This window comes from Protomyctophum bolini, assembly GCF_963924005.1.
Source record: "Protomyctophum bolini genome assembly, chromosome: 9".
NCBI lineage: Eukaryota > Metazoa > Chordata > Actinopteri > Myctophiformes > Myctophidae > Protomyctophum > Protomyctophum bolini.
This window is the reverse complement of record NC_137870.1, coordinates 46,921,811-46,941,973: the sequence shown is the minus strand read 5'-3', so window position 1 is coordinate 46,941,973 and position 20,163 is coordinate 46,921,811. Positions and strand designations below refer to the sequence as shown.

Here is a 20,163-nt window from a genome sequence, read left to right as displayed (position 1 = left end):
CACACACACATGCATACACCGATGGCGGAGGAAACCATGCAAGGCACCAACCTGCACATCAGGAGCAATCAGGGGTTCAGAGTCTTGCTCAAGGACAATTCGACACTAACTCTGGGGGAGCCCGGCTTTGAACTGGCAACCTTGCGGTTACCATCCGGCCACTCTACCCCTGAGCCACCGCCGCCCCGTCTCAGATCATTCCAGACGCTCCTCGCAGTCTCCTAATGATCTGAGATCATTCCAGAAGCTCGTCTGGCTCCTCGTAGCCGTCTTCTTCTTCTTCTTCACTGAGTCTGGCGTCAGCGCTGGAAGCCGCCACGTTGACGTAATCCATCTCCACGTTCTCCAAGTCTACACGCTGCATCCTGGCGGCCTGGGAGACACACAGCAGCAGCAGCAGCACACTTTGACTGAACTGGATCACACCAGTCTGGATCAGTGTCGTTTACACTGGCTCTAGGGTTTAGTGTTTAGTGTTCTAGGCTCTAGGGTGAAAGGGTTTAGAGTTCTAGGGTCTAGGGTGAAAGGGTTTAGTGTTCTAGGCTCTAGGGTGAAAGGGTTTAGTGTTCTAGGCTCTAGGGTTTAGTGTTCTAGGCTCTAGGGTGAAAGGGTTTAGTGTTCTAGGCTCTAGGGTTTAGTGTTTAGTGTTCTAGGCTCTAGGGTTTAGTGTTTAGTGTTCTAGGCTCTAGGGTGAAAGGGTTTAGTGTTTTAGGCTCTAGGGTTTAGTGTTTAGCGTTCTAGGCTCTAGGGTGAAAGGGTTTAGTGTTCTAGGGTCTAGGGTGAAAGCTAGGGTCTAGTGTTCTAAGGTTAAGGATTGTGGTTGAATGAAAGACAAGTATATTTACCCTCCTCTTCCAGAAGAAATATTGGAAGATGAACTGTCCCCACAGAATGATCATCGACACCGTTATTCTGATGACTCTCTGCTTCAGAGGAGAGGCTGTGGGAGAGAAATATGATGATGAATAATACATTACATCATGTAGGAAACAAACTCACATGACATAGATAGATAGATAGATAGATAGATAGATAGATAGATAGATAGATAGATAGATACCTTCTACAGTGAGAGAGAGGAAATTGCTCTCGGAGGTGAAGTTATGGCCGAACACAGTGGCGCGATAAACACAGGTGTAGTTTCCTTGGTGGTGGGCGTGGTCGGCGGCAGGAAACAGGAAGTGTGCAGAGTGATTGACAGCTGTCTGGGTGTAGCTGTGTGTGGCGTTGGCTCCAGTGAAGGTGAGCTGGAAGGAGCCTCCTGGGTACTGTGGCCTGACGGAGCAGTCCATGGAGAAGTTGAACCCCTCCATCACCCACAGCCCCTGATGCTGGCCCTCGGAAACCCCCATCATGGGACAGGAGACGCTGAGGATTGGCTCAAACAGCTGGTCTGTAACAAGACAGAGGTGATTGGTTATTACCTTTGATTGATTGATTGATTGATTGATTGATTGATTGATTGACAAGGCAGAGTCAGTGTGTGATAGTTATTACTAACATTTAAAAGTGACTTACAGATTTGCATTACATAGTATTGATTCTATGCCAATAGAGTGGCCTGGAGATAACTACATTCTCTCACTAAAAGTCAATGGGAGTATGTGTGTGTGTGTGTGTGTGTGTGTGTGTGTGTGTGTGTGTGTGTGTGTGTGTGTGTGTGTGCGTGCGTGCGTGCACACACACACACACACACACACACACACACACACACAGAGAGAGAGAGACAGAGAGACAGAGAGAACGAGAGAGAGAGAGAGAGAGAGAGAGAGAGAGAGACAGAGACAGAGAGAGAGACAAAGAGACAGAGAGACAAAGAGACAGAGAGAGAGAGAGACAGAGAGAGAGAGAGAGAGAGAGAGAGAGAGAGGTAGAGAAGGAGAAAAAGAGAGAGAGACAGAGAGAGAGACAGAGAGAGAGTAGTGTTTTGTCACCTATGCAAAAGCGCGCATGCACACACACACACACACACACACACACGCACACACACACCTGTGCGCACACGCACATTATGCGCGCGCACACACACACAGTCACACACACACACACACACACACACACGCACACGTGCGCTCGCACACACACACACACACACACACACACACACACACACACACACAGTCACACACACACACACACACACACACACACACACACACACAGAGAGAACATGGCACGATGGCCACATGTTGGTGATCATTCATAGATTAGTGTCATTGTTGAAGTGATGTTCGTTACCTGAACAGATCACCTGCCGTCTGGAGGAGGTAGTCCAGGAATCCATGACTACACACTCCCTCAGTGCAGATTCAGATCCAACACAGTCAAAGTAAATCATCCATACAGGTTGATATGTAGAACCAGAACTCCTGTGTGTGTGAACAGCAGAGCCACACCCGAGCTGTCTACACACTACAGATGCTGACTCCATGGTCCAGCCGTAACCATCCTGTGCAGCTCTCCATTCTCTCTGGTATTTAACCTCCAAACTGCCAGTACAGTGACTGGCTCCTCCCACCAACCTGACATCATCAGGGTCTGGACACACATAGACAATAGAACAGACAGCAAATAAATAAATGAGCGTCACGCTGATTGTAACAAAATAATAATCCAAACTTGAAGTGTAGTTTTGTGGTTCTACCTGAGCAGGTGAGTCCAACAGTCTCGTCAGGAGAGCAGGTGTTTCTCGTTGAGTCTGAGGTTCTACAGTCCTGGAGAACAGACTCACTGCCTTCACACTGGAACTGTTTGGTCCACATCGGAGCCTTGCCTTCTCCGTAAAGCGCCCCCTGGAGGACTGAAGGAGCCCCGCAGCCAAACTCCCTACAGACCACCTCTGCCTCCCGCTGGTCAAAGTCACCTTCACACACCGAGACCCACGACTGGTCAGACTTCACCTCCACTCTGCCTGAACACAAACCACGCCCATTCACCAACCTCACTGACCCTGGAGAGAGAGACAGAGAGAGAGAGAGAGAGAGAGAGAGAGAGAGAAAGACAGAGAGAGAGAGAGAGAGAGAGACCTTTAACGAAGCCTTTATTTAATCTTTTGTGTACACTCACATATTCTTCAGGACATTTCTAGAAATTTCATGCTTTGGGTATTCACAATAATATTAAAACCCCTTTTTTTTTTTTTCCCTTAAAGAGATAAAACCAGTGATTCTTGCTCAATGCTACACAAGATGTTATCATGTCCCCACATCTCAACGAACTGTTCTAGACAGGAGATCAGTTTGTAGTATGCAAACTCTATTCTGAGACGAGCTGTTATCCTTAATCCTATCCTTAATAGTTGTGGTCCACCTTATCGAAATCTTTTTCTTGATCAATTGAAAGGAGTCCCAAGTTCAATTTCTGAGTTTCGGACAAATCAATAATGTCTCGAATTAAAAATAAATTGTCCATTATTGTGCGCCCGGGCACACAGTATGTTTGATTTGCATGTATGACTGTGTCCATGTATTTCTTTAGTCTATTGGCGAGGCATTTTGACAGGATTTTGTAATCTGTACATAACAATGAGACTGGCCTCCAATTTTTCAACTGACCAAGATCTCCTTTCTTTGGCAACAAAGAGAGGACTGCTCTCGTGCAACTCACAGGGAGCATCCCGGATTCACAACAACTCTTAAAAACATCATACAAATCATCTGTTGTATATTAAAATACCATACAGGAGAGCAAATGTGCACGGCAGACAGACAACGAGATGTTCCTTGATGTTTATTTCAGAGTACACAGCACAGCAAACACAGCATAGGTCTGACGGCCTCATGCCGTCGGGGAGCATGCCCAGTTACATGGTAGAGAGTTGGGGAACAACCGGCCCAGATCTTTCTTTGTCTGGCATTATATCTATCATGCGCTCATGTGTTCATATGGCTCTCGGCCTATCAGGATGGTCCACGATCTGACCACTGCCTTGGCTGTCAACCCCTAACAATGACCCCAGTTACTGATTACCCATGGGCCTTTGTCTTGGCTTTCTGTTCTGTGCCAAACCCTGATCATGTTTCACTATTATCAGGTCTTACGTGTCCATGTGCATGTGCACATGACATTTAGTGATGTCCAGGCATCATTAGCTGGTCTGTGTCTTACAAATTACACCACACATCCTTAAATAGTTCCCAAAAACATTTATAAAACTCTGCAGGCAGCCCATCTATACCAGGTGAGCTCCCTGAGTTTAGCTCTCCCACTGCTGCAGTAACTTCCTCTTTTTTAATATCAGAGTCCAGTCTTGCCATTTCACTAGTAGGAATAAACACGCCATTGGGAAGGTTTAAGGAATTTATTGACAATGAAGAAATGGAAGGATGAAGGTGGGATGGATGAATGCGGGCGAGTAGGTTCCGGGGGGGGTCGCCGACCCTGGAGTCTTTGGGGAGGAGGTCGAATGGCACTCGTGTGGCGTTCGTCGTAAGGCGTTCGTCTTACGGTGCGCATGGACGATATCCCCCCGCAGGAACCTGATAAGGAGGGGAGATAGTTTGTTTTAATCGTTTGATCCACTTTTGGCAAGGTGGATGTAGTAGCTCCTTTGGGGGGAGCGGGGAGAGGAGCTGCTATGGAGGTGAAGGGGTGGGGGTGGGTTGCGAGAGCCTGTGGAGGCGGCTAGTGTGCGACGCAGCGAGGCGGGCGAAGCAAGGAGGATTCTGGCTGGTACTGGGCAGGTATAAAAGGGGACGGGTAGATTGACGTGGAGGGAGGAGAGTGGCATGAAGGGCAGGGCCAATGCGCGTTTCTCCTCCTCCTGAACATCAGCTGTTCCAACTCCATTTCACTAGTAGGAATAAACACGCCATTGGGAAGGTTTAAGGAATTTATTGACAATGAAGAAATGGAAGGATGAAGGTGGGATGGATGAATGCGGGCGAGTAGGTTCCGGGGGAGGTCGCCGACCCTGGAGTCTTTGGGGAGGAGGTCGAATGGCACTCGTCGTGTGGCGTTCGTCGTAAGGCATTCGTCTTACGGTGCGCATGGACGATATCCCCAAAAGGAACAACGGGTCGCGACTACTTATTGAGGGAAGCCAGGGAGGTTCGTACGGGTGGAACTGGTGGGCTTGGGAGGCCCAGCTGCCGAGCAGGTGGGCGGCAAGGTCTTGGGGGCCTCGGCTGGCAGCAGTGGATGCGGCGCCGATGTGGGGGGAGTGCTGTGGAAATTGTGACTAGAGGAGGCGGAGAGCGTGGCGAGGTCTAGGGAAGGGAGAGTTGTAGGGGTGGAGGAACGAGGTGGCCGTGGCTAGTGGAAGTGACTAGAGGAGGTTGGGAGCGTGGCTAGGTCTAGGGAAGGGAGAGTAGTAGGGGCGGAGGAGCGAGGTGGTCGTAGCTAGTGAAAGTGGCTAGAGGAGGTTGGAGAGCGTGGCGAGGTCTAGGGAAGGGAGAGTTGTAGGGGCGGAGGAGCGAGGTGGTCGTAGCTAGTGAAAGTGGCTAGAGGAGGTTGGAGAGCGTGGCGAGGTCTAGGGAAGGGAGAGTTGTAGGGGTGGAGGAGCGAGGTGGTCGTAGCTAGTGAAAGTGACTAGAGGAGGTTGGAGAGCATGGCTAGGTCTAGGGAAGGGAGAGTTGTAGGGGTGGAGGAGCGAGGTGGTCGTAGCTAGTGAAAGTGACTAGAGGAGGTTGGAGAGCGTGGCGAGGTCTAGGGAAGGGAGAGTTGTAGGGGTGGAGGAGCGAGGTGGTCGTAGCTAGTGAAAGTAACTAGAGGAGGTTGGAGGGCGTGGCGAGGTCTAGGGAAGGGAGAGTTGTAAGGGCAGAGGAGCGAGGTGGCCGTGGCTGGTGAGGGCCGAGGGCGTAGCGAGGTCTGGGGAAGGGAGGACGGTCCGGGCCGACTGCCTAGGAGGGTGGAGGGCCACTACGGAGAGGTGTCGAAGGGAAGTTCCGGGGGAGAATGGTGACCTGGGCATGCACGTCACGGACGAAGTCGCAAAGTCTTAATGCTTAATGCCAAATAATTTTCGTTGTATTTATACTCTGTATCTGTACACGTGACGAATGGACCTGAACCTGAACCTGAACCTTAACCTGAAATGGAGGGTCTGGGGCAGGATACGGGTCTGAGAGAGGAACCCGTGTCTGCGCGTAGTTTGTATTCTAGGTCCCCAAAAAGCAAGGTCTAGAACTGGGGGTGGAAGTGGGTCGGGAGGAAGGTGGATCGAGCGTGGGGGAAGTGTTCTAGCTGGATCTCCTGGGGCAGGCACTCTCGGGGCGGCCCTGGTCTGGCCTTGGAGAGAGGGAGGGGGGCATGGGGAGGGTAGGAGGACAGGAGAGAGAGAGGAGTGAGACGGCAGGCAGCAGATCGTCTGTAAATGACAAATGACAAATGATGCAAAAATGGACTAATGACAAGGCACATTTGTCCTAGCAAGGTGACCAAAACATTTGACGTGGAAAATTGCAAATATGGACTGATAACGTGGCACATTTGTCCTAGCACGGTGACCAAAACATTTGACATGGAATATTACGAATATGGACTATTATGAAAAGGGATACCACGGGGCTGGGAGGGGATGGGGGGACGGGAGAGGTGGGATAGAAGAGAGGGAGGGGGATAGGAGAGAGGGAGGACGGACGGGAGAGGGGGGGTAGGAGGGGTCGGAAAGGACGCTGGGGGGTAGCAGTGTGGAGTGAACGCTGGGGAGATCCGGCGTAGGGTGGTAGGTGGCCGGGAGGAGAGGGTAGGCGGGTGAAGCCTGTGGGAAGGCGAAGAGGCCCGAGGGAGGGTGGGCGGAACCTCGGCAGGAGAAGCCATGAGGAGGGCGGGGGGAACCTCGGCAGGAGAAGCCATGAGGAGGGCGGGGCGAACCTCGGCAGGAGAAGCCATGAGGAGGGCGGGGCGAACCTCGGCAGGAGAAGCCATGAGGAGGGCGGGGGGAACCTCGGCAGGAGAAGCCATGAGGAAGGTGGGCGGAACCTCGGCGGAGGCGGGCAGAGAGTGGGGGGACTGGACGGGGGGGGGGGGGGGAATGGGAGAGAGGGGAGGGGGGATAGGAGAGAGGGAGGGGGGATAGGAGAGAGGGGAGGGGGGATAGGAGAGAGGGAGGGGGAATAGGAGAGAGGGAGGGGGGACGTGTAAGCGGGAATGAGGAAGGTGGGCTGGACCTCGGCGGAGGCGGGCAGAGAGTGGGGGAACTGGACAGGGGGGGGATGGGAGAGAGGGGAGGGGGGATAGGAGAGAGGGAGGGGGGGTAGGAGAGAGGGAGGGGGGGATGGGAGAGAGGGGAGGGGGGATAGGAGAGAGGGGGGGGGATAGGAGGGAGGGAGGGGGGGGTAGGAGAGAGGGAGGGGGGACATGTACGCGGGAACGAAAACATGTCATACGTCACAAATGTAAAAGTAGTTATCGTGAATCATGTATAAACTAAGAACGTAACAGTGGAGTATCTATGTCAACTAGCGTACTATACTATATTATATCATACGATATACAAGTGTACTATGAAGTGCTAGGGTACATGAAATGCAATTCTGGTGCTGAAGGGGTGGCTGGGGCCTGAAAGGGGCCCTGGAAGCATGGCGGGGCGTGGGTCGTGGCTGGCTAACTGGCTGCATGAATGGCTGAAGGAATGGCTGGGTTCTGAGAAAGGCGCTGGGAGCGTGGCTGGCTGAGAGAATGGCTGGGGCCTGAGAGAGGCGCTGGGAGCGTGGCTGGCTGAATGGCTGAAAGAGTGGCTGGGGCCTGAGAGAGGCGCTGGGAGCGTGGCTGGCTGAATGAATGGCTGATAGAATGGCTGGGGCCTGAGAGAGGCGCTGGGAGCATGGCTGGCTGAATAAATGGCTGAAAGAATGGCTGGGGCCTGAGAGAGGCGCTGGGAGCATGACTGGCTGAAAGAATGGCTGGGGATGGGAGGCTGGGAGCATGGCTGGCTGACCGACTGGCTGAAAACGAGTTACGATTTAGGCATTTAGCTCTTGATCCAGGGTGACTTACGTTTAAGCAGGAACAAAAGCATGTCATGCATCGCATGTATAAGTAGTTAGGGAGAATCATGTATAAACTAAGAACGTAACGGGGGAGTATTTATGTCAACTTAGCGTACTATGCTATATTATGCGATATACGTGTGTACTATGAAGTGCTAGGACTACGTAAAATGCAAGTCTGGTGCTGAATGAATGGCTGAAGGGGTGGCTAGGGTCTGTGAGAGGCGCTGGGAGCATGGCTGGCTGAATGGCTGAAGAATGTCAGGGGAAGGGAGGCTAGGGGCAAACACAGCAGCAAGAATTGTGAGTTGCTGTGATGGGAGAAGGATATCAAATGGAACACAACCACCCTAAAGACTAATCATTGTGTATATTCCTGCACTATACCTGCATCAGGTGATCTTGGTACACAGAAGTTTATCTATTGGAGATTCTGACCTTCAAAGTACGTAATTTTTGTTCTGATTGTATTGCTGTATCGTTGTATTGTTCTTTCTGCTTTGGCAATGTAAACGTACGTTTTCTCATGCCAATAAAGCCCTTTGGATTGAATTGAATTGGGAGCATGGCTGTCTGACTGGAAGGCTGAGTGAATGGCAAGCAATTGTTATATCCATACGCATACGGTATGATACGCACGACATGAGGAAGCTTGGCTGCAGGGAAGCACTGTGAAAGTGCGAAATGTTAGCATTAAAGAAGGCTGCGTGGAAGCCTGAGACCGCAGGGAAGAAGCACTAGTGAGTGCAGTCCGTTAGCTGGCCTTCAGTGACCCCGTGTGGTTTCAGCAGGAACTGCTTCTAGTTGTGGCTGTCACGGAGTGATCACGTGACGGGCTGCACGTAGTGTGAGCTTCGGGCATGAATGGAAAGTCGGGAGCCCTGAGCTACGCTGTAGCTTAAAGAAAGGACGGACGGTTGAATGAAACTTAGCTTTGTGGGTTGTAGTGTTGGGGAGGCGGATGGATCGTTCTGTTTGGCTCGAACGGCGAGGCTCTTGAACTGTGGGTGACGCCATCTGATCGGCGAGGGTCCCGTGTCGTGACGGTGTGCCGGTTTTGAAGTTTGGGGAGGCCATCTGTCTGTGTAGCCCGCAGCAAACGTGTTGATGAGCCTGGTGGCGTTGGAAGTACGCGAAGGAGGTAGAAAGCTGGTTCCGTGGACGAACGGTGAGTGAGGAAATGGTATTAATGGAATTTGCGAGAGCCTGTGGAGGCGGCTAGTGTGCGACGCAGCGAGGCGGGCGAAGCAAGGAGGATTCTGGCTGGTACTGGGCAGGTATAAAAGGGGACGGGTAGATTGACGTGGAGGGAGGAGAGTGGCATGAAGGGCAGGGCCAATGCGCGTTTCTCCTCCTCCTGAACATCAGCTGTTCCAACTCCATTTGTTCAGGTGTTAGTTTAGGTAAGTCTTTGTGGATCTCATTCACTGAGACTGGGTCACAGAGAGAAGCTCTCTCACAGAGTGACTTTTTATCGTTATTTTAACAACTTTCTACTAACTCTTTTAACACCAAACTTTGGATACCAGCCAAGTGATCCACAGCCTCCATACCAACACGGGATATCGGTAATCGGTACTTTTGATTACACGTTTCGAACTATGCTCTGTTAGCTGGCGGTGGCTCGCCTTTAGCCATGGTGCCTGTCTAGCAGACATAGCGTTTGTATTAATCGGCACTTTTTGATCACAAACATCTTCGAACTGCTCTCTGTTAGCTGGCGGTGGCTCGTCTTTAGCCATGGTGCTTGTTTAGCAGAGTTTGCTGTGGCTGACATCTAGCCGAAGATAAGTTCTACTACGAGTCCTGCTATGGCTCCCACAATGACAGAATTTGACTCGGTGAAGACGGAGCTCCACTCCCTCACTAACCTCCTCAATGAACTCCTACAGCGGCAAGCACAACTCCAGGACCGTTTGGCCATTATGGAACTCCCGGGTGGTGGCGCTCCGGGTGCCGGCGTTGTCCCGCTGGTGCTCGGCGAGGCTGCCCCTGTGGAATCCCCGGTCGGCGGCGCTCTAAATGGCGGTGCTATGCAGCAGTCTCCTGGAGCTGGAGTGACACGCTCCTGGGTCTCGGTGGCCAAGGGAACACACCGGAGACAGTCAATGCCACTTTTTAGTCCATATGTTTCTGTTGATCGGAATATGGCCGATGGATTTCCATGCTCCAATTCCTATGCATCGCTGCAGGACCTGGCGGACATGCCAACTGGATGCCCACGAACGGACCTGAAGTCCCGTCCGAGAAAGCGCCGCGGCCACGATACTTCCTCCTCCGACTCCACCATCTGCTCTTCAATCCTCGCCTCTACCCCAAGAAAGGCTCGTCCTGGGGGCAAACGGCGGCGCCGAGCGTCGCCCAGTGTAGCCAAATCAGCTGAAAACACCGTCGAAATGACCCCCGCCCCCCCGCTCCTTGCCCTCCACCACCCCCCCAATGCAACTACTAGCGCTTCAGTTTCTAGTGCTATCGTTGACCCAGCTGAAACCAATGTTGACATGACCACCACTGCCCCACCCCCGGGCCGAATGTCAACAAATGCACATGTTCTCTCCCCCCCAAGCTGTCAGTCTACACCGATGGGAACAGCCCCGTGCCAGAACTACTGATACTTGGCGATTCTCTTGTTAGATTTGCCAGACTGCCATGCGCCATTACTTACTGTCTAAGCGGTGGGAAGGTTGGCAACTTTATTGAACTCATCCCTATACTCTTGGACTGTCACCCCTCTGTTCACACTATCATCGTCCATACTGGGACAAATGATGTTATGGCCAGAAACTCAGCCAAACTCCATACAGACCTGGAAACCCTGTGTCTCACAGTTGAGAGCCTGGGAAAGCATTGCATTGTATCTGGTCCTTTCCCTAGCCTCTCTAAGAGTAGCGAACATTTCAGCCGTGTTTTTAATCTTCATCAGTGGTTGGAACATTTCTGTCTGGCTGCTGGCTATAATTATATTAGCAACTTCGACCACTTCTGGTTGAAGCAGTCCCTTTTAAAAAAAGATGGTCTGCATCTGAACCTGAAAGGCACTAAGCAGCTAATTGCAAACTTCATTCACTGCATCGCTTTTAAAGCAAATCCCCTTTGACGCAGTGAAAGTAGTATAACTCACTCCCCTGTCATTCGCTCCCCTATCCCAACTCATATTCCTGTTCTTGCCCCCTTGCGTTCAGACGATCATATTGCACCTACTTCAAATACAGTTTCATTTATTCATACAGCTTTTATCCCACAACTTATTTCTGTGCTAATAACTCCTAGACTTAATTCACATTGTTTAAAGCGTGCTATATCGACCTCAAATCTAGCTACAGTCCCCCTGAAAGCAAATCTCATTAAGGTAAATGAGTCCACTTTAAATGGCTGTCTTTGGAATCTACGGTCTATTACTTGTAAAGCCTTTATAGTGAACACCCTCATTGTTGCCCACAAAATAGATTTTATGTTTCTGGTTGAAACCTGGCAGGACACTGATGTTCATCTCATTGAGGCATGCCCCCCTGGCTATTCTTTCTGGAATTGCTGTAGGTCATCTGGTAAAGGTGGTGGGGGGCTGGCTGTTATTTATAAATCTGGTCATAAATGCACTCCTACTACTGTCGGCAACTTCACCTCCTTTGAGCTTTTTACTTTCACGACCTCCCATCCCACTGTCCTTTTTTGTCTGTTGTACCGCCCTCCAAACTCAAAGGGTGACTTTCTGTCAGAATTTGGTCAACTACTGTCCATCATCACTACCAATCATAATAGAGCAGTATTTCTAGGCGATCTAAATATTCACGTGGACTCTCAGGACAACAAATTTGCCTCTGACTTCCTAGAACTCATTCACACCTTTGACTGTATTCAGCTTGTGCACGGCCCTACTCATGATCATGGCCATACCCTAGACTTAGTCATTTCCTATGGACTTCAACCAGAAAATCTCCAGACCATTGCCATGCACGTCTCCGACCATGCTGCAATTCATTTCAATATTCCCTCAGCGCCCACGGCCTCCACCCCTAGAGCCCCCCGTTACTTTAGACCCATTACTCCACAGACCATGGTGAACTTCTGCGACACCTATCATGTTTCTCGGCAGCTTGATCCGCTTAACTCATCATGTTCTGTTGATGAGCTGACTAACAAATTCATGCAACATTGCACTGCTTCTCTAGATGTTGTAGCCCCACTTAAGCTCTCAAAACCCTCACTCCTGTCAGCAAAACCTCTTCCAGGTCCATAAGAAAGGCATGTCGAAAAGCTGAACGAAAATGGAAAGCCTCTAAAGTTCTTTCAAACCACATTGCCATGAAATCACTCTTAAAAGAGCTGAATAACACAGTAAAAGAAGAACGATCCAAATATTTTTCCCATCTAATCGCTTCTAATCCCCATAACCCTAAACTTCTATTTAGCACCATCAACTCTCTCATACGTCGTCCCTCAGACTCCAGTGAAATCATCTCCACTGAAAGATGTGATGCCTTCCAAACTTTCTTCATAGACAAGGTATCGAGTATTAGAGCCCAAATTATTCCCTCTCCGTGCACTTTACCACACAGGGAGGTAGGTCAAAAATTTAACTCCTTTCTTCCTGTTAATCAGCATGACCTGTTGAAAATAATTAACAGCATGAAATCCTCCTCTACCCCCGCAGATCCCCTACCCACCAAGTTTTTTAAAGAGGTTTCCCTCTTTTTATCCACAGACATTTTAGACATTTTTAATAAGTCACTTTCCTCCGGTATTGTCCCAACACATTTTAAGTCAGCCCTAGTACAACCTTTGTTGAAAAAATCAAACCTTGAGATTTCCAATCTTAACAATTTTAGACCAATCTCTAAGCTACCTTTCCTTTCAAAAGCACTAGAGAAAGTGGTTTACTCACAACTTTTAACCTTTATGAATAATAACTCACTTTTTGAAATGTTTCAGTCCGGTTTTAAAGCTAATCACAGTACAGAAACTGCACTTCTGAAAGTTCTGAATGACATTAGAATGAACTCGGATGTGGGCTGTTGCACGGTATTGATGCTGCTGGACCTTTCGGCTGCATTTGACACTATTGACCACAATATTTTAATAGACAGGTTAGAAAACTGGGTAGGTGTAACTGGGACTGCACTCGATTGGTTTAGGTCCTACCTGAGTGACAGAACCTTCTCAGTCTCACTTGGGAATGTGTCATCTGGCCCCGCTGGCATCACGTGCGGGGTCCCCCAAGGGTCGATCCTTGGTCCACTTTTATTTTGTATTTATCTACTTCCTTTAGGCATAGTTATTCGGAATTTTAATGTATCTTTCCATTTTTATGCTGACGATACTCAAATTTATTTTTGCATAGATCCCTCGGACCCAGCCACAGTTTCTCCAGTTTCCCCTTTGATTGACTGCCTTACTGCCATAAAATCTTGGATGTCAAATAACTTTCTCATGTTAAATAACCAGAAAACCGAAATAGTTGTATTTGGACCAAAATCCCACAGAGAAAATCAAATCCAGCTTTTAAATTCACATGGCTTACAGTGCTCCCCTGAGGCTAGAAATCTGGGAGTTTTATTTGATTCTGATTTAAACTTCTCAAAGCACTTCACCAACATCACGAAAACAGCCATCTACCAAATCAGGAATATTGCAAAAATCAGATCATTTCTTTCATTCAGCGATGCACAAACCCTTATTCATGCCTTTGTCACAAACCATCTGGACTACTGCAATTCTCTTTTTTCTGGACTCCCAAAGAAATCCATCAATCGCCTTCAACTAGTTCAAAACACAGCAGCCAGAGTTCTCACAAAGACCAGGAGATATGACCATATTACTCCTGTTCTCGCCTCACTGCATTGGCTACCAGTCATGTACAGAATTGATTTTAAAATTAACTTGTTTGTTTTTAAATCACTAAATGGACTAGCACCTACTTACATCTCCGACCTCTTGTCCCCGCACATACCTTCCCGTAACCTCAGATCAGCAGACCAAGTCTTACTCAACCCCCCCAACACAAAACTGGTGACGCAAGGCGGCAGAGCCTTTGCTGCTAGGGCTCCACTGCTGTGGAACCAACTACCCCTGGAACTCAGACAGACCACTTCAGTGTCCACTTTTAAAAAACTCTTAAAAACCCACTATTATTTAAAGGCTTTTAATGAGTTTGAATGAACAGTCCCAGTCTCTGCTTTTTATCTCGTATTTTTTGTATTGTGTATTTGACTAATTTTCATTGTTGATTTTAATTGCCTTTGTGTATTGTATGTGAAGCACTTTGTAAACTTGTTTTTGAAAAGTGCTATACAAATAAAGTTATTATTATTATTATTATTCCTCAGTGCTAAAGAGTTCTTTGTAAAAATCCATTGCCATTTTTCTCATCTCTTTTGAGTCTGTTGTCATTTCCCCATTAGGACGTTTGAGGTGGAGCATTAGATTCTGTTTTTTTATTTTCCTTTCTAGCTTAAAGAAGAAAGAAGTTGGACCGTCCATATCCTTTAGGGTGGAAATCTTTGCCCTTATCAATGCTCCTTTTGCTTTTTGTTGCAGGTGATGGGCTAGACATTGTTTTTTCCTTCCCAGCTGTGTGGCATAGCTGGGATCCCCCCTATTGATCATGTCCTTCTCCACTCGTTTTATCTCTTCTTCCAGTTTCTCCATTATATTATTTTGTGTCGCTGCTGTGTGTGCAGTGTATTGTTGACAAAAAATCTTAATTTGTACTTTTCCGACCTCCCACCATGATACAATGTTTTCATATTCATTCTTTTTTCCTTTCCATTCCTTCCAAAAACAAGAAAAAAAAAATACAAAATTGTTTGTCTTCTATTAACGTACATTAAAATGCCAGTATGGGCTGCGTATTTTTGGTACAGACAAAGATATTTCCACCATCACCAGGTGGTGATCAGAGAAACCCACCGGGGTTATGGCAGCTTTCCTAACCCTGTTACTGTAGTTTGTATTAACATATATCCTGTCAAGTCTGGCAGCACTGATCCTACCCTCAGAGACCTTAGTCCAAGTATACTGTCTGTTGGCTGGGTGTAACTCTCTCCATGCGTCCTTCAGTCCATGTTGTGTGACAACACTGGATAGAACTGACGCTGACTGGGGGTGAGGCTCTTCTCCTGTACGGTCTACATTAAAAGAAAGTGTACAGTTCCAATCTCCTCCAAACACCACCAAGGAGTTACTTGTATACTGTCCAATAATATTATTTAATGAGTTAAACAGCCTGACACGCTCTGTACCTGAGGTGTATGCATAAACATTTATAAAAGTAAAAAGTGTATTTTTTATCGTGGCCTGAACTTCCTTGCTCCACCTGGGAGAACGAAACATCTGTCATGCTTAGTCCTGGTGAGAAAAGTATTGCTACTCCTGCACTGAGGTTTGTACCATGGCCATGAAAGTGTTGACCTTCCCAACTCAACCCCCAGTCAACCACATTATCATGAGTACTGTGTGTCTCCTGCAAGAAAACAACATCTAAAAATTTTGCAGTGCTCAATTCACTTAACAATCCTCTCTTATTTCTGTCCCTGCCTCCATTTATGTTTAGCGACCCTATTCTCATCCCATCCATAAGAATGAGAAATGAGAAAAAGTAGGGAAACAACAGTAAAAGCTGAGAACGTAGAGAAAACACCCTTATGTGGTTCACCCATATTCATTTACGTAAGCGACGTACATTTGTCTTCCCTTTCTTCATTTTAGTCATCATTTTGTTTAATCTGAACCTTTTTTGTTTACTCAGTTGATCATAATCAGTTACCTGTCTCACTATGTTCACATTTCTGGTAAATTTCTCCATATCAGGGAAATAGTCACTCACTTCAACAGATTGTTTTCCATATGTTGAGTCCAAAAATTGATTAATCTCATCTAATGAGTAGAGTGATTTTTATTTTTGTGCTAGAAAGGATGAGAGTTGTGAGCTATCTTCCTCTTGCATCTCTTCATCATAATCATCCTCATTATTCTCCAACTCATTTTCAAAATCACCCTGTGGTGTCCACCTCCACACTGGTTACTCCTGAGCTGGGCTGTACATTGTTTATTTCTGACCCACTACTAGTACTAGGTTGCTCATTGTCAGCTGCAGACTGCCCAGTCTCAGCTTGTATCCCCCCCCCCCCCCCCCCCCTGTCCTCAGGGACATTGGGCATAGTGGGAGCACCTTATCTTGCATTATCATTTTCAACACGTTGTGTGCCTTCCGTTGAATCAGAAGCACCTACAACACTCCGTATGCTCCCCGGGGAACGTGGTGCGGCTACTGGGGGTGTTAACCTGGCTGGCGACGCGCAGTGTGCTGGTCGCTCCCCCCCTCCTAGCAGGGGGCGGTGCGCGACCCGCAGCGCCGCCGGCCTGCCTGTCAGAGTGGGGGCAACCCGCACGCTTGTGGCCCACGTCGCCACAATCAAAACATTTCATATTGCCGGTGCTTGCATACACCGTGTAGTAGCCACTTTCATATTTCACTTTAAATGACGCATCAAGTGTTTGCGTTGGGCAGCTTAGGTACATGAACGCTTGTCTCCTCAGAGACTGTACATGTTGCAACCGGGGATCACTGCACCCCAGGCGGACATGCCTGAACCCCGTAGCAAACTTTCCAAAGCGCTTTAACTCATTCTCCAGTGCTTCGTTCGGAATGAACGGGGGCACTCCTGACACCGTAACCTGTGTTGACGGTACAGCCAGAGGAGTGACATTGACGAGACTCTCGTCTAAAATTATCCCCGTTCCTACCAACGCATGGATAAACAGCTCCTCCGTTAGAAACACAACCACCGCTTTGTTCATGCGCAAACCATATGATATTTTTTCATGTCCCACTTGTTCGCCAACAGCCAACAAGACTTCCTCCACAGTGAAGCGGGGCTCAGAGGCAATTCTCACACCATGTTTAATGGACATGGATGGCGTTCTCCCTGCACCGGGAGACGCCATCCCCCCCGCAGCCAGCTTTTTATAACTTAACTCTTCTTACCTTTTTAGCAGTACAGTACAGTTTGGGGGAAAAAAGGACAGGGGTTAAAAAACTATCATCCAGCAGCGTCTCTCACACGCAGCCACTCACTCACACACCCGACACCGCGTGACGTCAGAGAGAGAGAGAGAGAGAGAGACACACACACAGAGAGACAGACAGAGACAGAGAGAGAGAGAGAGAGAGAGAGAGAGAGAGAGAGACACACAGAGACAGAGACACAGAGACAGAGACAGAGACAGAGACAGACCGACAGACAGAGAGAGACAGAGAGAGAGAGAGAGAGATTGAGAGAGAGAGAGACAGAGAGAGAGAGAGAGATTGAGAGAGAGAGAGATTGATTTTTAAAGCTCTTTATTAAAACCACAGCTTTCCAAATCAGCTCAACTTGTTACAAAAAGGCAAAACAAAATTATTCCACCCTCAATCAGCTACGCAGTACAGGAATAAGATCTTTTTTTAATTTTTTTAGAAGCAAAGGACCAGCTCTCCTTCTTCCTGTGGCCAACATAACACCCCCCCAATAGCCCACATATGAACAAAGCCTTCCATATTGTTTGTTAGCTTGTAGTATGCATGCTCTGCCCTAAGTCTGGCAGCCACCATCCCCGTTAGGACTTGCACTGGATCTATAGACCCAGCCCCCTTTAGCTTGTTCCTTCTGGTGATCCAGATTGCAAGCTTTGCCATACCAGACATTAAATTTTGCATCGTATGCACCATCTTCCTTACTGCAGCATACTTTGGACCAAAAATAAATTTCTCAAAAGAAAAACCTTCGCCTAATCCTAAGAACCACCACTCTAACAAGTCAAGAACACTTTTTAACCTTGTACACTTAATAAACAAGTGTGCAAGCGTTTCTGGTAGTGAGCAGAAAGGACAGCCCTCCCCTGTGCTTGGATCCAGGTGTGCCAGGTGTCTATTAGTGGCGATGGCCCCATGCACAATCCTCCACTGGAGGTCGGCCGCACGCTTGTCGATTGGCCTCTTGTACAATGACCTCCAACAACCCTTCGGGGAAGAGTCCGGGCCAAAAACCCCAGCCCACCTTGATGCTCTGTACCCCGTCAACGAGCGTGCATGTGAGACCTTAACACAGGTGTGATAGGCCCCCTTCTTTTCCATCTCACTGAATTGCCCCAGTTTTGGGGTCTTGAATGAGAGAAGTTGGTCCTCCTCCTCCTGCCACTCCCCAACAGCAGGAGTGACAGTTAGAGATGGAAAGCTGTACACACAATCATCATCCCATTGGTCAGAATTGTCATGGTTTTCAGCATACACTCTTAGGGGCTCCAATAAGGAACCACAGACCTCTCGAACTATCCTCGACAAGAGCCTTGAGGATCTGATGTTGGCCATCTGTCCCAGCACATCCACGGATGTCCGCTTGGCTTTCAGCAGGTGCCCCAGCTTGACACAGCCTGCCTCTCGTAGGGCAGCCCTCAGACTGGGTGATGACAGCGTTTCAGTCTTTAAAAAGGCTGTTTGTCGTAGCCCAAACGACCGGCCTTCTTTAATATTAGGCTGGCTGTGCCCAGCCACCTTGCCCCACAGTCATACAGCAGTCTCTGGCCTGCTTCAAGCCTGAAAGCAGACACTCGCGAGGAAATGTCTATTAGGCCTTGTCCACCTTCCTCCACTGGAAGGTACAGAGCTGCAGCCCTTATCCAATGCTGCCCGGACCAGAAAAAGTCGACCAACAATCTTTGCACCTCCTCTATTAGGCCCCTGGGCGGAGGTAGAACAATCAGTCTGTGCCAGAGCATAGAGGCAACTAAGTTGTTCGCGACCAAGACCCTCCCCCTGAAAGATAGCTGGGGTAGGAGCCATCTCCACTTTGACAACCTGACACGCACTTTTTCCAGCACTCCCTCCCAATTATTTTCCTGATATTCTGCCGTACCCAAGTGGACTCCCAGAAACTTCATCCCCTGCCTTCCCCACTGTAGACCTCCAGGCAAGCTGGGAACCACCTCCCCCCTCCAGTGCCCCACCTGTAGGGCCTCACACTTCCCCCAATTCACCCTAGCTGATGAAGCTTTTTGATACACGTCAAGGCATTTTTTAATTCCCTCTATATCCTCTTGGTTCCTAATAAACATGCTTACATCATCAGCATAAGCTGAGACGACATAAGGGGGGCTTTGGGTCATTCCGGGCAGAGATAGGCCATTGAGAGTGCTCCTGAACTTACATAAAAGAGGTTCTATGACAATACTGTAGAGCTGACCGGATATGGGACACCCCTGTCTGATCCCCCTACTCACTGGTATAGGTCGACTTAGCCCACCTCCCACCTTAACCATGCAGCTTGCATCATTGTACAGCAAACCTATCCATTTTATGAATCCCTCCCCAATACCGAAGCCACTCAAGGTGGAAAAAAGGTAGCCATGGTCCACTTTGTCGAAAGCCTTCTCCTGGTCAATAGATAATATCCCAACATTTATTTCATGTGCCTTACAAACCTCCAGCACATCCCTAATTAAAAACAAATTATCCATGATAGTTCTTTCTGGCACACAATAAGTTTGGTCCGGTTGTATTAGTACACCTAGATGGTCCTTCAGTCTGTTGGAAAGCGCCCTGGAAAGCACTTTATAGTCCGAGCACAGTAAGGCTACGGGTCTCCAGTTCTTCAGGAGGGCTAGGTCTCCCTTTTTGGGGAGAAGCGAGAGAACTGCTCTCCTGCATGAGGGTGGCAGCGAGCCGTTCTGGTAGCATTCCATCATTACTTCATGGAAATCGTGTCCCATGCATTCCCAGAAAGCCTTGTAGAGCTCAATAGGCAGCCCGTCTACCCCTGGTGCTCGACCCGCAGTTAGCTGCCCTACTGCTGTGGTCAGTTCTTCGTACGACAGGTTTCTATCCAAGTGAGCTCTCTCTCTGCGTGTGAGTTTGACCAGACCTTCCAAGAGTTCTGACATTGCTCCTCACACGGCTCCGCTCCAAATAGAGCTGTGTAGAAATCCACAGCGCATCTCCTCATCTCACCAGAGTCCGTAGAAATCCTGCCATCTGGCAGTCTTAGACAGGACATCTGCCTCCCCTTTGCCTTCTTCTTCTCCAAGTTAAAAAAGAACGCACTTGGAGCATCCATGTCCTTAATTGACATATAGCGAGCTCTAACGAGAGCTCCCTTCACTCTCTCCCTCATAAAGGAGTTAAGCTCCAGTCTTTTTTCCTGGAGCAAAGACTCATCGCCGGAGCTTGTGTCGGAGTGTAGTCCACTTTCAATGTTCTTTA

The 20,163-nt window shown here is 48.6% G+C and overlaps 1 protein-coding gene across 1 annotated transcript in view; it reads right to left on the bottom strand.

The window, feature by feature from the left end:
• Positions 1-235: 235 nt before the first annotated feature.
• Positions 236-20,163, bottom strand: part of LOC308321914 (uncharacterized protein) — a gene marked incomplete at both ends in the record, with an annotated part of 29,836 nt that continues 9,908 nt past the window's right edge. The window contains 3 exons of the mRNA XM_080773012.1: positions 236-373; positions 846-940; positions 1,061-1,393. Of these exons, the coding sequence (XP_080629138.1) occupies positions 236-373; positions 846-940; positions 1,061-1,393 (566 nt within the window). The remainder of the gene's footprint in view (positions 374-845; positions 941-1,060; positions 1,394-20,163) is intronic.